At 39.1% G+C, this 13,862-nt stretch overlaps 1 protein-coding gene across 8 annotated transcripts in view; it reads left to right on the forward strand.

The window, feature by feature from the left end:
* Nucleotides 1–13,862, forward strand: part of NDUFAF6 (NADH:ubiquinone oxidoreductase complex assembly factor 6) — a 26,549-nt gene continuing 12,687 nt past the window's right edge. For 3 of the 8 annotated variants that reach the window (XR_005979233.2, XR_012054230.1, XR_005979234.2), the window contains exons 1-7: nucleotides 7–179; nucleotides 3,619–3,718; nucleotides 4,620–4,742; nucleotides 6,754–6,810; nucleotides 8,367–8,469; nucleotides 11,244–11,377; nucleotides 13,177–13,278. Coding sequence is in view for 5 of the 8 variants with exons in the window: in XM_030266441.4 (XP_030122301.4) it covers nucleotides 16–179; nucleotides 3,619–3,718; nucleotides 4,620–4,742; nucleotides 6,754–6,810; nucleotides 8,367–8,469; nucleotides 11,244–11,377; nucleotides 13,177–13,278 (783 nt within the window). In the remaining 3 variants the exon portion in view is untranslated. Of the gene's footprint in view, nucleotides 180–3,618; nucleotides 3,723–4,619; nucleotides 4,743–6,753; nucleotides 6,811–8,366; nucleotides 8,470–11,243; nucleotides 11,378–13,176; nucleotides 13,279–13,862 lie in introns of all 8 variants that reach the window. The other 5 variants (XM_030266443.4, XM_072924838.1, XM_030266441.4 and 2 more) reach the window with 4 other exon arrangements.

Below are 13,862 nucleotides of genomic sequence, written 5' to 3' on the forward strand. Positions count from 1 at the left end.
CCGGCGGCCGTGGCCATGGCGGGCAGCATGGCGGGCAGCATGGCGCGGGCCGCGCTGCGCCGGGCCGCGATCGGCCGCCGCCTGCCGCGGCCGCCGGCGCTGGGCGGGAGGGCGGCGGCGGCGGGCTGGAGCGGCCCGGCGGCCGGAGGAGCGGTGCAGTACTGCGCCGAGCTGGTGCGGTGAGTGCCGGCCGCGGGGGGCTGCGGGCGCGGGGTGCAGAGCGGGCCGGCGAGTCCGGCCTGGGAAAGCGCGGCAGCGCTTCCCACCCGACGGGAACGCTGACGAGTTCCCGGAAAGGATGGCTGGGATTGCCCAGGCCGCCCTCGGGCTCTCCTGGCCCCGAAATAGCCCGTGTGGCCGGCGGCGGCGGGCCGGCGCGACCGCGGCGTGTCGGGGCATGGAAACCAGGCGCGTATTTTGGGCTGCATGGATGATTCAGCCTGCCCACAGAATCACTGATTAGTTTGTGTTGGAAGGGACTTTTGGAGATAGCCAGTGCAAACCCGCGCCCAGGCAGGGTCGCCTAGAGCGGGTTACACAGGAACGCGTCCAGGGGGTGCTGAATGTGGCCGGAGGGACGCTGCGCCACCTTCCTGGGCAGCTCCCACGGCAGTACCTGCCCCTGCTCCCGCCCGCGTGGCTGCGTTTCTGCAGGAGTACTGAACGTGCTTGTTCCCTTCTGGCGGCGTTCTGCAGAGCGAAATCACCCACGGGGATGTTTAAAGACATTGGGTGTTTTCAGATCTTGGCTACTGAGAGCTAGCCATGCTTCCTGAGTGCTCCTTGGAAAAACGGGCCAAAGGACATCTGGAGCAGCTCAGTACCTGCTCTATCCTAAACGCAAGAGAAAGGCTGTGTTTCCAAAACATCCCTTTTTTTTTTTTTTTTTTTTTTTTTTTTTTTTGTCAAACACAAAATGTTCCAAGAGGAGCAGGAGTGCAGTCAGACACTTCCAGGTCAGGGCACTTTTTGTTCTTGGATTCTGGGCCGTAAACAATGTGTAGGGCCGCCCCCTTGGCTGCTTTGGAGTTCCCAGGAATTCAGTTCTTTGTAAAGTAAGATGTTAAACAAGTCTCTTAGTAAAGACCTAGGTAACTTCTCTTTGGAGGCTGTTGTTCCAGATGATTGACAAAAGCTGGGAGAAGGGTTCCATGTGTGCATAGAAAGAGTGGAACAAGATTATCTTCTCCAAACTGGTGCTTGTAAAAAGACAGAACATTGTGTGTGGTCTTCAATAATGTCTGAGGTAGGAAAACCAAGGGAAAGAAATGGGACAATCTTAAATGTTCAGTATAGCACCAAGAAGCTGACCTGTACATATGCACCAGAATGGATAGCTACATTGCATTTTTCATGGTTTTCAGAATACAGCTTTGTTTTCCTAGTCATTCTACCCAGGATTTGTTTCCCTGATACTCAGGAGACCAGAGGCTGTGTGTACACCTAATATACAGGTAGATTTTATCTGCAGGTGAAATGTTTCCAGTAGCAAGCAATTGTGAACAGAATAGTTAGGTTCCAATGAGATGGTTGAATTAAAACTTTTTTATATGTATTTTTATTAAATGATAAAAGGACTAATTAGAAAAATACATAAGCATTAAGAATAGTAAAATGAAAGGTGGTTATGCTTTTGGCATTATTTAATTGAACCTGCTGTTCCCAGTAGTTCAGCTATTGCATGGAAATAATAACTACAAAAAATAAGTGGAAGGAATTGTTATTCAAACAGAAATAAAACACTTGGGGCTATGCCAGTGTCAGCAACTCCCTAGTTCTGGATTTGATACTCCAACACATTAGGAAATACAACTGAGTTGTGCTTTAATGATGTATATTTGTTTTTGCAATATGGAAGATGCCCTTTCTCTTTGGTCTTCCTTTTTCTGTTAAATAACTAAATTAACTTCAAGCTATTTGACTAAAAAAATGTTTTCCTTATAGGTATGTTTTATGTCTTTTACTGTCAAGGATGCCTGGTCTCAAAGACAAGCTTGTGGATTGATAGCTTTATTAGAAATTCATTATATGGAAAGTCCAGTTTTAACCATTACTAATTTTTCTTCTGTCTGTGGGTTCATATTTAAGCTCATACTTATTTGAAAAAACTCAATTATTTATCAAACAAACTTAATACTTGACTTAAGGTCATTCCCTCCTTTCTACATTCCTTACACTGATACATGAAGAAGGTTGGGGTGGAACGTGATCTACAGCAATATCAATTTTATTTTACTGAGGCTTAATGGATTTGCTGCACTTAAATTTTTAAGCCTGGAATAATTGGAAAAAAAACAACCAAAACCCCACCATGTCAACAGCATTTCCAGAGGGAAGACAATTTTCTCTGTTGTGTTGCTGTGTACTTTGTGTAATGTATTTCTTTGTTTCCTTTCTGAAAGCAGAGGTGGTTCTGGGTTGTGTGAACAACATAGACAGATTGGAACTGGGAAAATGTGGCTGTAAACCATGCAGCTCTGTCTAGGATGGACAATAATGGGTATTTCTACAATTAGTCTTGAAAAAAATACTAGGTTTTGAGCTGATAGTACTTTTCAAAAAGTGTTTTAACTGAGGGAGGTTTCGTGTATCTGTTCTGTAATATGAACGTGTTCTTTAAAGCCTACTACAGCTCAAAAATGTACATTTTTTTGGTTGATATTTCTGTATTTGCATCAAGGTCTAAAAGAGTCTGACAACAGTTTATGGAAACAAAGCATTTGCTAGTTTTCAGCTGCTGTATATTGTAGGGTTAAGCATCTCTGGTAAACTTCATTTCCTTTTTGTTTGATGCTAAAAGTAGCAACCGTAATAACCCTTAGGTTTAGTTTGTCTTTCTATTTTAAGATCATATTCAAAATAAATATGAGTACATGCAAGAACAGCAAACTTAATGGAAATGAGTACATGTGTTTTCCTTGACACCTGCTTCTCCACTCTCCAGGCCAAACTTGGGGGTTCGTCTTGTTCTAAGGAAGAATCAGGTTTCAGGCTTATCAGAAAGTACACAAAAATGTTCAAAACAAGCAGTTTAACTTTTCAGAGGCGGTCAGGTGTTTTTGTTAGATGGAGTGATTTTGTAGTTCATGATTGTGAGCACTGTTTTTTATTTTGTGGCACACCCATGTGGCCAAACAAAGGCACATCACTCCAGGTTGGCAAGGAGTTACCTGCCGCGAAACTGCCAACTCCCAGAGGTTTTATGCTTTGAATATAGTTGCCAGTAAACAAAAACTTAATGGTTAAGCAAGTAGTATTCTGCCAAGCTCCAAAGCACAGAGTTTTAAAGAAATGTGGTTTCGTGTTTGGAACAGAAATCTGCAAGTCGGACAATCTGGATTCTATTTGCAGTTCTGCCGCAGCCTTGCTCCGTGCCTGTAGCCAGATATCTTGAGATGTGGATTTCAGAGGTGCACTGAGAGTTCAGACAGCCTGCCCTCTCACTTGGAGTTGGTCTTTAAAACAAGCCTAAAAGCTTCTACTTTTGCAAAGTCCGAGTTTTGAGTTGGAGTTTTGAGTCACTTATTGTGACCCTTTCAGGAGTTTAGTGCTAAGGAATAGCACATCCAATTGACTTAGAGCTATAAATAACAAATGTGCATTTTGATTCTTTTATAGGAAGCGTGACTATGAAGGGTTTCTGTGTTCTCTGCTGTTGCCTGTGGAATCTCGAACCTCTGCTTTTGCCTTGAGAGCCTTTAATGTGGAACTGGCTCAGGCAGGTATTAAAATACATTTGTGAACTCTGGAAATTTAAAATAACAATTTTGATGTTCTAAATTACACTTCTAAGTACTCTTTCTGTAGTCGGTGGTGTTTTGCCAGGTTTTAACTTTTATACAGTCAAAGGCTATGAATAAATAAAACCTCCAGTTTTGAATGGCCCATGGAAATTACCCAGCCTGCCCTATTATTTTGTTTATGGGTATAATTTTTATGACTTTTTTCTTTATGCATTTTAAAATTGAGTTATAGCAAACAGGTAGTGGTTCTTGATACTGTTATGTGATTGCATCTAAATCCTGGCTTCACGTACAGTTAATGGGTAAAGTGCAGCTAAATCCTAACTGTAGAAGGTTGGTCAAAAAAATGGGATGCTATAATCAGGACCAAGTCTTTGTTGATGGAAGCGAGGTGATGAAAAGGATGCAGGAGGGAAGTTTGTTATTAGAGAGTTGTGGTAGAGGAGTGGCTGCAGTCTCTCAGATTTGTGAGATGGCCAGAAACTGTCAGTGCAACCAGGAAAGTTGGCAGTGCTTGCCAGAAAGGACTGATCCAGAAAATAAGCTGACCAGGCAAAACTCCTACCAGCTTCTGTACGCTGTACTTCTGGCAACCTGTGGTGTGCCCTCCCTCGCTGCTGTCACCACTGCTTTTATTCTGAGAAAGCTAAAGTGAGGGTTGCCCAGTACTTAATCTCTGTGGGTTTTTAAATCAGGTTGTGGTGAAGATTTTGCATTTACTCTATGTAGTGTTCCTAAGCTTTATGAGGAATAAATATCAATTCAGAACTGAGCTCTTTCTCTGCCGAATTTGACTGTGTACTGTGTCTATCTTCAGCATAGATAGACTAAGTGTCCTAAAGACACTGAATTTCACTCCAGATGTATTCTTTCCAGATTAAAGACTCCATAACTCAGAAAACGACAGGTTTGATGCGGATGCAGTTCTGGAGAGATGCTGTGGAGGACATATACAGTGATAACCCACCACATCAGCCTGTTGCTACAGAACTGTGGAGGGTAAAATACACCTTTCTTGACCTAAAATTTGCTTTATATTACTGTGGGAAGTAATGTCAGTGTTTTGTGTGTGCCGTGCTGTATCCATTCTAACCAACAACACTTTTTCCAGAACACAGTGTCATAAAAGTGCTGTGAAGAAAATTACCTCTATCCTAGCCAAAACCAGTAGCGTATTCAGATAGAAGTCATTCTGATTCTGGGATACCAATTGCAACCCTCTCCAATAGCTAAGACTGCCAGATGTACTCCTTTCTGACAGAACAGAAAATTGATTTTGAAGTGGAGGAAGAATGGTCTTTGGTGAGATTTCACCGTAGGCATGATTTCTATAAAGGAAGTCCAATATAATACCATCCAGACAAAACTGCTTGCAAAATAAGATGATGAAAAATAATTCAGAAAGTATTTTTAGGAGTTCTGATAGCTCTGAGCACTGTAGAGCACTGGAGTGAACTAGCAATTCAATTTGACTTGGTGACTTTTGCAGTCAAGATGGGATTTTATTTCCATATTTCAGCAAATACCCCAAGAGTGACCTATTTGAAGCCCATGACTTCACAAATGTCCAAGAATATCATTGCAATTCTTAGAAAAAAGGATTTGGAAAGACACCCGAACTCACAAGCATTGTGGAACTGTTAATAGAATTAATGTGTCTTTGCACAGCATATTATATGTATATTCCTTTGTTGCTATTGAGTTTATATGAGGACGGTGTGGTTTTCCAGAATAAATTTAAGTTACGATATTTAAATGTGTTCCTGAAGTTTTGTATATCCCAGAATACTTGCATTTGGGTTCCAAATTTTTATGCACTAGTAAAGTAGATAAATAGCCTTTAATACTATTTCTAGAATTATTAATAGCTCAGCTTTTGGTGACTTTAATATAAACTTACACAGCAACTGTGTTATGTGTGATCTTTTCTGTTTATTTCGAATGTATGAAAAGTGAGACCTAATTCTCTGTTCATTTCTGTGGAAGAAGCCAACTTTTTCAAACTTCGGAGAAATGAGGATCCACATGTTTGAATGGATGCAATATACAAATTGTGTAATTTAGCATAGTTGAGTTTGGTCCTTTAAGTCTTGTCCTGTTAGTATTTCAAGGTTTTCATTTAAAAAATGATACTGGAGATGAGCAAGTGAGACTAAAAACTGACATTTGTAGTTATAACTTAAAATATGCCTTTTCATATACTGAGTACTGACTCAAGCAGAATTTGTAGAATCAACAAGATCTGGTCTTGTCAAACCTTGAAAAAATATTTACTAATATGATGGATGTGAAGAAGAAGTTGAAAGTGAGCAATAAGGACTAAATTGTGAGAAATCAGCTCCGTAAGTTTTGTTTATAGATGTTTTTACATGTGATTTTAGTTTTTCTGAAAACGTGTTCTGCAAAATTCAAAGTGTGAAATTAAGAGGATTGAAGGTAAGATGATAGAATGAAGTGGCACAGGAAGGAAGTCAAATATAAGGCAAGAACCAAAATAAGAATGTGTGAATATGAGATGCTGTATGATATTTTTTTGAACAAACCCATAATATTAATTGTACTGCATTGTTAGCATTCTGTCTTTACAGTATGTATTGGTATGTTGTACTGACATTTTTTTGAGAATTTACAGAGGACATATTTTTATTGCTAGACTCTGGAGAAAACTCTGTTCTTTTTGGAAAGTGAACATAGTTATCTGCAAATATTTTGTGGGAACATATGACTCCAAGAATAAATTAATTTCATAAACCTTTTTAAAGAAATGCTTTTAGTTTGCTGGCGTGATGTCTGGTATTTAATTTTCTGTATGCAGCAGTTTGCAGTAAATGCCAGTTGAAAATTTTTTTATTTGAAAAAGAGTCTCATTTTCCACTGACTTGCCACTTTGGTTTAACCCAGTGAATACAATTCTTGTATTAAATACCTAAAATGTATTTCAGCCTTCAGAATGCAGTACTACCATCACTTTATATACATTAACGTGGAGGTTTCATTTGACAATTTTCAGGCTGTCAAGAGGCATAACTTGACTAAAATGTGGTTCATGAAGATCATAGATGAAAGAGTAAGTATTTACCCTTCAGAGTCTGATTCTGGCTTTAGTCATATTTGGATATTCTTTTCCTTATTTTTATAGGTTTGCATGTAAAACAAAAGCTTATGTAATTTTCCAGACGGTAGTATTTCTCTTGAAAAATGATACTGCTACATTTTTAAAAAATTCTTCCTTGATGCTACTCTTTATAGTTTTAGTTCTTTCTGCCAAAATGGCTAATAGAATCCTTTGTTTATTTTTGTCTTAAATTGATGTAGTTTGTTAGTTCATGTGGATATAAAATCTTAAAAATTAAATTACCTATCTGAACCCTTCTGCCACACTTTCATGCTACTCCTTATCATAGCTGTGGAGTTATTTATAAGCAGTGGTGTGAACTGGAGCAATTAAGTCACATGAAGTTTAAAGTAGTCACCTTTTTTCCTGGGAAAAAACAAGGTTAAGAACATCACTGGTACAGTAACATTGCTACAAACTCTGACACAAGGACAAAAATGAAAAGCAGAGTGCAGGAATCTCATAAGCTAATTTTGCTGCTAAAGTAAGTGTCTCGTGAAGCTATAAATTGAACAAATTGATGGTCAGTTACTTGCAGAGGATCATTACTATGAAAGACTTCAGACTTGCTTAATGTTGACTTTTTTAGTCTTTAAGAGCGGTATGTTTCAACAGAAAATGCTAAGACAGGAGGGATGCTGGAGGATGTTATAGTTTTGGGTGTATTATTTATTAGCACCACTAAGTTGTTCAGAGGGCTGGAACACCTCTCCTGTGAAGAGAGGTTGAGAGATTTGGGGAAGAGAAGGCTCTGGGGAGACCTTAGAGCACCTTCCAGTACCTAGAAGGGGCTTACAGGAGCTGGAGAGGTACTTTTGATAAGGGTATGTAGTGATAGGACAAGGGAGAATGACCTTGGGATGAAAAAGGGTAGGTTTAGATTAGATCTGAGAAAGAAATTGTTTACTGTGGGAATGGACAACAAAGAGGTTGTGGGGTCTCTATGAGGTGTTCAGAGGTTGGGTGGGCCTCTGAGCAACCTGGTCTGGTAGAAGGTTTCCATGTCCATGGCAGAGAACTTGGAGCTAGGTGATCTTTAAAGTCCCTTCCAACCCAAACCACTCTATGATTCTGTGAATCTACAGTTTTTCACATGACTTTAACACTTCTGTGCATTCATAGATTTATGTTTTTAAAAAATACATTCCTATTTATCTAAATTTCTGTCTGCTTCACATGCAAATTAAATATTAAAATTGACAGCCCTATAATGTAAGAATACCATATAATGTTTTGGTTTTGCTGTTTCTTTTTTTATGGAGAACTCTAATTTCATATTATTGCAGAAAGTTGTATTTGCTCCTTGGCTGCAGTTGAGCATAGTTATTTGTTAGACTTGCTATATGCTTTAATGACTGCTTCTGTCCTCATTTATACTCTCTCTCTGTCTCTCAATTTTGTCCTTTTTTGTTTTTGGTAGTGCACTGGATTGACATGACTGTAGTAATAAGCCTGTACAAACAGCAGTTATGTTTGTGTTCTACTGAAACTCCGTCTTTGTATTCCAGGAGAAGAATTTGGATGACAGAGCGTACCGTAACATCCAGGAGCTCGAAACATACGCTGAGAACACTCAGAGTGCTCTCTTGTACCTCACCTTGGAAACGCTGGGTAGGTGTTTCCCCTCTTTCTAGGTTTTGCTGAAGCCTCATTAGTGCAAGTACAATATTTATTGGTATTTCAAAAAGCCCTTTCTTTTCCCACAGGAGTTTAATTTCAGTAAAAGTTGTCCTAGGTGGAACTTCAGGTATCTTTTGACTTCTGAACCATAAATGTGGAATGGTACTGCAGCTCTCTCTGTGCTTTCCTTGGAAGCTGCTCAGTGCAGAGCTTATTGAAGTGCAGTTCCTGCTATTCTTTGTTGCTTTGTTTTCTCTGTTCTTGCTCCTCTTACAGAATGTGGAAGATTCAGCTCTTCACTGTGTTTCGATTTTCCTACTTCTCAGAATACAAAATGCTGTAGCTATCCTGCAGCTGTTGTTCTATATTGCAGTGATGGACAATGATTATCTTGAAACAGCCAGCTTCCCAACCTATAAACTTCCGTTGGTGGTGTTGTAAATTTGGGTCTGAATCCTAGAAGTAGGTTAACTATCAGTAATTGACGAACTAGGACAAACTGCAACAAAGATGATCCCTGTGATCAAGAGCTACTGTCTGTGTCATGTCTAATGTAAGAACCACAGACTGGGAAATAACTGTGTCGCTGTTGAGGCAGGACAGGAAAGAAACTCCAGTTCAGAGGGCTAGATGATGTGAACACTAACTACTTTATTCCAAATACATCGCTCTTTTATAGAGAGCATCATGCAGACTGATTTCATTGGTCTTAAAAACATCTCACACAGTTGGTGTGCCGTGAATGACGCACGGTGGCAGAATATATCTATAAACAACATGAACAACAAAAGAGAGAATTATTTACATTCCTTTGCAACTCTTTCTCAGGCTCTAGGCTGGTTAGAAACTCTTCCTTTCTCTCTGGCTGAACTGAGAATACCCATAGAACTGTTCATTTGTAGTGAAGAAAAGGGTAATTTTCATATAGGTGTCTGTTGCATTATGGAAGTATTCCTAATATGAGCTCTGATTGAAAAAAAGGGTGAAAAATATTATTATTATTTAGTGTTTAGTATTGCAGTAGCAATATGTTCCTCTTGCTTATCAGACTAATCTGATCAAAGGCAAATACTGATGTTAAAAGTTAAAAATAGAAAAAAGAGAAGTAAAAAGAGAGAGATGGTGAGTACATTCTTTGGAAGAATTTAGGAACTTATTTCTTAATATCTGACGTTTGCTTCCTCAGTAGGAAATCAGTGAAATGTTGCAAATGTCTTTCTGAACCTCTTGCTGAAGAAATGTAGGAGTATGAGAAATGTCAGTGTCTTCCATTCTGAGAAATCCTGAATAAGTTCAGTCATGCTTGGATCACTCACTCCTTGTACAAATCAGATAAAACTGTCTTTGAAAATCTATATGGAGACTCTGGATATTCTAAGTGTTCTATTGTCATATTTAACTTCTCTTAAAAATACAGATGTAACAAAATACCTAAGCAAAAGTATCCTTCACTGCATATTAAACAGTTAACTTTTGTTATTTATTTTTCCTCACAAATTGAGAAACAAATCAAATACAGCCCCTTTCTTGGTGTTGCCCATCAGCAGTGTTTTCCATACTAGGTGGACCTGTTTGCTAAATTTCTTGTGCTTTTTAGACTCTTATTCCTGACCAGTCTCCTGCTGTATCTCTCCCAGTGTGTACTCTCCCGGTACTAGCGCTGTTTTATTCTTGCTGATTTCAGCTTATTTCTTTTGTCAAGCTCATTTTGGCTGGTAATACTGTTGTCTAAAGTCCTGATACTTCCTCTCAACTCCTGTAATTTAAAAATACTAATATTTGTGCTCTCTAACTAATTACCTAAGTAGTTAGTAAATAATGTCCATTGATTCCTCCAAGCCACACTTAGCTTTCTGCTGCCATTGCCAAAATCAGTCCCTGCAGTGTGGATATAGTCACTCTTTCACAGAGGATTTCGAGACCCAGTGAAGACCCAGACAGGCTTCTGCAGTGAATCTGGTACCCCCAGTGTTACTTCCAGATGTCAGTTAGGCTCACTGATCTGTAATTGCTGTATCCTCATTTTTTTGTCTTTGTAGAATGATGCTTCTTTTAAGAGTTTTTATAAATTTCAATTTAAATTGTCATCCCCATTCAGCTTTATAATCAGCCCAAGCCAAGCTTGTATGGTCTTTCCACGAAGAGCAATGGTGCTACTCTGGCCCACTCATCTCCCTCTTTCAGTTCTCACAGTTATATGACTGTGCAGTAACTAACATTAGTTTTCTGTTGTTTTGGTGATCTGATTCATTTTGCCTCATTGCTCCTGACAGCACAAGGGAGGGGGCAGAAATATGGGTTTGGGGGGTGAAGCATAGGAGCATTCTCTTTGACTTCACTACACTGATGAATCAGCTGCAGCTAATCATGAAACCACACTGTAAGCATTAATGCTTGCCAGGAATCTCACACTTTTTCTGGCAGGAAAAGCAGTTCTTGAAATTCTGTTATCCTGGGAGAGGATATGCTACTGAAAGTAAGTTTGTGTACCAGTGTGTTATATCTGAATAGGTGCTGTTCTGCTAAGAGCATTTGCAGATACTGCAACAAGAGGCATCTTGCTCCTGGATGTGGAAATGAATGAATTTTCCTGCTGTTTTGCACCTCTGAGATGAGATCTCAAGGTAGTTTATGCACATGGAAAGTTCTATCATGGACCAATGCACATAGCTTTCCTAAAGTATGACTGAGCTAGGCATCAGAAAAGACTATACCTCTCAAAAGGCCTGACTGCGTGTTTCTAAACATTGTTTCTGTAATTTTAGGTGTGAGGGACATCCATGCTGACCATGCAGCCAGTCACATTGGGAAAGCACAAGGCATAGTTACCTGTTTAAGAGCAACTCCGTATCACTGTACAAGACAGAAGGTCTTTCTTCCCATGGACATTTGTATGTTGGTAAGAGAAGAAATAGTCTGAAATTGAACAGTGTAGTTTTTCTAACTCTGTTTCTCAAGGCTAGGTATGAGATCCTAATTTATTATGCCAGAAATAAATGGTATGTTTTTTCTTTGTTTTTACTCATTCTGCTGTGCCCTGCTAATTATCATGGTTTTATATCTTTTGGGAAGTGAGAGGAGTGATCTTCAAGAAACTTCAAGAAACTCTAGATTTCCCTTTAAGGTTCTTTTGTTATTATTAATTGTATTAATATTTTAGGTTTCAGGAATTTTTCCAATAATGTATAAAAATGCACGTACAGAATGGGTCCTGGGGGTTTGTGTTTTGGGGTTGGGTATGGGTTTCTTCCTTTTTTTTTCTTTTCCTATCACCATAAAGGAAGCACTGTGAGAAATTTTACTTTGAACAATCTTCTTGTGCTTCTCTTTATTACCTTTTCATAATGTGCTGGTGGTTTGTGGTTTTTTTCTGTTCCATATTTTACAGTTATAGGCCTATATTCCATACATTTCTGTAGGAGACGGTATAGCCCTCCAATTTAAAGTGTACATCAAATTTGCACTGCAATTTAGCAGATCTTTCAGTTTAGGTAAAATGGGATTAAAGCTCAGAATTTTTCATTAATGTTTCATGGGTTAATCTGTAGGCATCTCAGCTGTTAGTCCTTCATTTCCAGTCTTTATTTTTAAATGTTAATGCTGTTCTTTTTCAACTTAACCAAAATGTATGCAATTATGGTGATGCCTAAGGTGGTTGTGTTAATATTTTCTGTGTAAAATTTCAGTACAGTTACAAGTTTGGATTGGAAGTTTAGTAATGTAGGTAACGGCAAAAAATGTATATATTTATATAGGTCAGGGTTATAAGACTGCAGAAACGAATTGCACTCTCAGCCCTTCTGGGACTGCATGTTATGGGAGGCCTTCCAAGTTTTCAGCTTTTCAAATATAGCCTGAAAATTCAGTCATTCCTTGCCATGGAAAAGCACTTCCCCTTGCCACTGTTTCTGCAGTGAAACTATAAAAACAGCTTGTATCCCTTCTGTGCAGTCTCGTAAGCATTTTAGCTGCTGGCAAGAAGTGTGGAGTTCTCCTGAGTCTGTACCTTATGTGAGGCCTTTCTGCCCACCTTCATACAGCTCTCACATGCCTGAGTATTGTTGAGAGGAGTGGGCAACTGGTGCAATTCTGAATATGCCATATTTTGTCTTAATATGGTCACTGTAGTCAAATAATAACTTTAGGGTTGGCTTTTTTGGGTTTGGAAGGGCTCTTTTCTGGTGGTTCTGGGGTTGATTGGTTGGTTTTTGGAGATGGCTTTGTTTGATGGTTTGTTGGTTGGTTTGTTGTTGGTTGATTTTTTTGTGAGCCTGAGATGTGCACACCAATCCCAAGATTCAAAAGTCAGTATGGCTTCTATGGTAGCTGTTACTGGCTTTCTTGTGCTTAATATTGATTCTTGAATTATGGTTTTAAAAATTGTCCATCTAAACAGATCTAAATCCCCCAGACTTTGAAATCTGACTTTGTTATCTTACTGACCACAAAATTTTAGGAAATGAACTTGTGCAGATAGTCTGTACCATCTGTTCTCTTTGTTCTCTTGATTTTTTTTCAAAGTGTCTGACCAAAAGGGAATTAAAAAATAAGAGAGCAGTGGTAGAACACTTAGGCTGTTTTAGTCTTTAGCCCTTAGCTTCATTGCTGGGACATGTTTTGAGAAGCAAATGTGGAAACTTGATATTTTTAGAGGATTTTTTTCTCTTTTTTGATTTTGGTTTTCCTTCCTGTGTCTAGCATGGAGTTTCACAGGAGGATTTCATAAGAGGCAAGCAAGAGAAAAATGTGAGAGATGTAATTTATGACATCGCCAGCCAGGCCCATATTCATCTAGAACATGTAAGATTCCTTTCCTTTTATTTATCTAAATAAACATAACTTCACAAAGCATTTGTTGTTAGAAGACTTAAAGCTGCATACTTAATTTCAAATATTTTGCCTTTTATTATTTTGAGAGTTTACATTAAAAAAAAATCCCACCACACTAAAGATTCAACTATTACAACTACTTCTGTATTATTATTATCTTAATGTACAGGAGACAGTTTACTCACAGCCAGGTCCAATTTAATATACATATAAATGCTGCCTAAAATAATTATTACTGGCAGAGAAACTTCGAGTAGACTTTTATAAATGCAGCCATGTGCCAGCATGGGATGAGCACCATAGAAAGAACACTGCATATGGTATTTCACAGCAATGTGGAATGGCTGTCAGGAAAACAGAGCATGTTGCCTTTAACTGCTGGTTCGTGTGTGGGAGGGGGGAGTCATTCCCTGACATGACCAGCCATGCCCAAAGCTATGTTGAGAAAGGTGCTTTCTGTTTATTTCTTCCCTGGCATGCAGCCAAGTCAATTAGGAAAGTCTGTTTGGTTGGAACAGTGGATGATGAGCCCTGAAGAACTGCAGAGTCCTACT

This window comes from Taeniopygia guttata, chromosome 2 (assembly GCF_048771995.1).
Source record: "Taeniopygia guttata chromosome 2, bTaeGut7.mat, whole genome shotgun sequence".
Classification (NCBI taxonomy): domain Eukaryota; kingdom Metazoa; phylum Chordata; class Aves; order Passeriformes; family Estrildidae; genus Taeniopygia; species Taeniopygia guttata.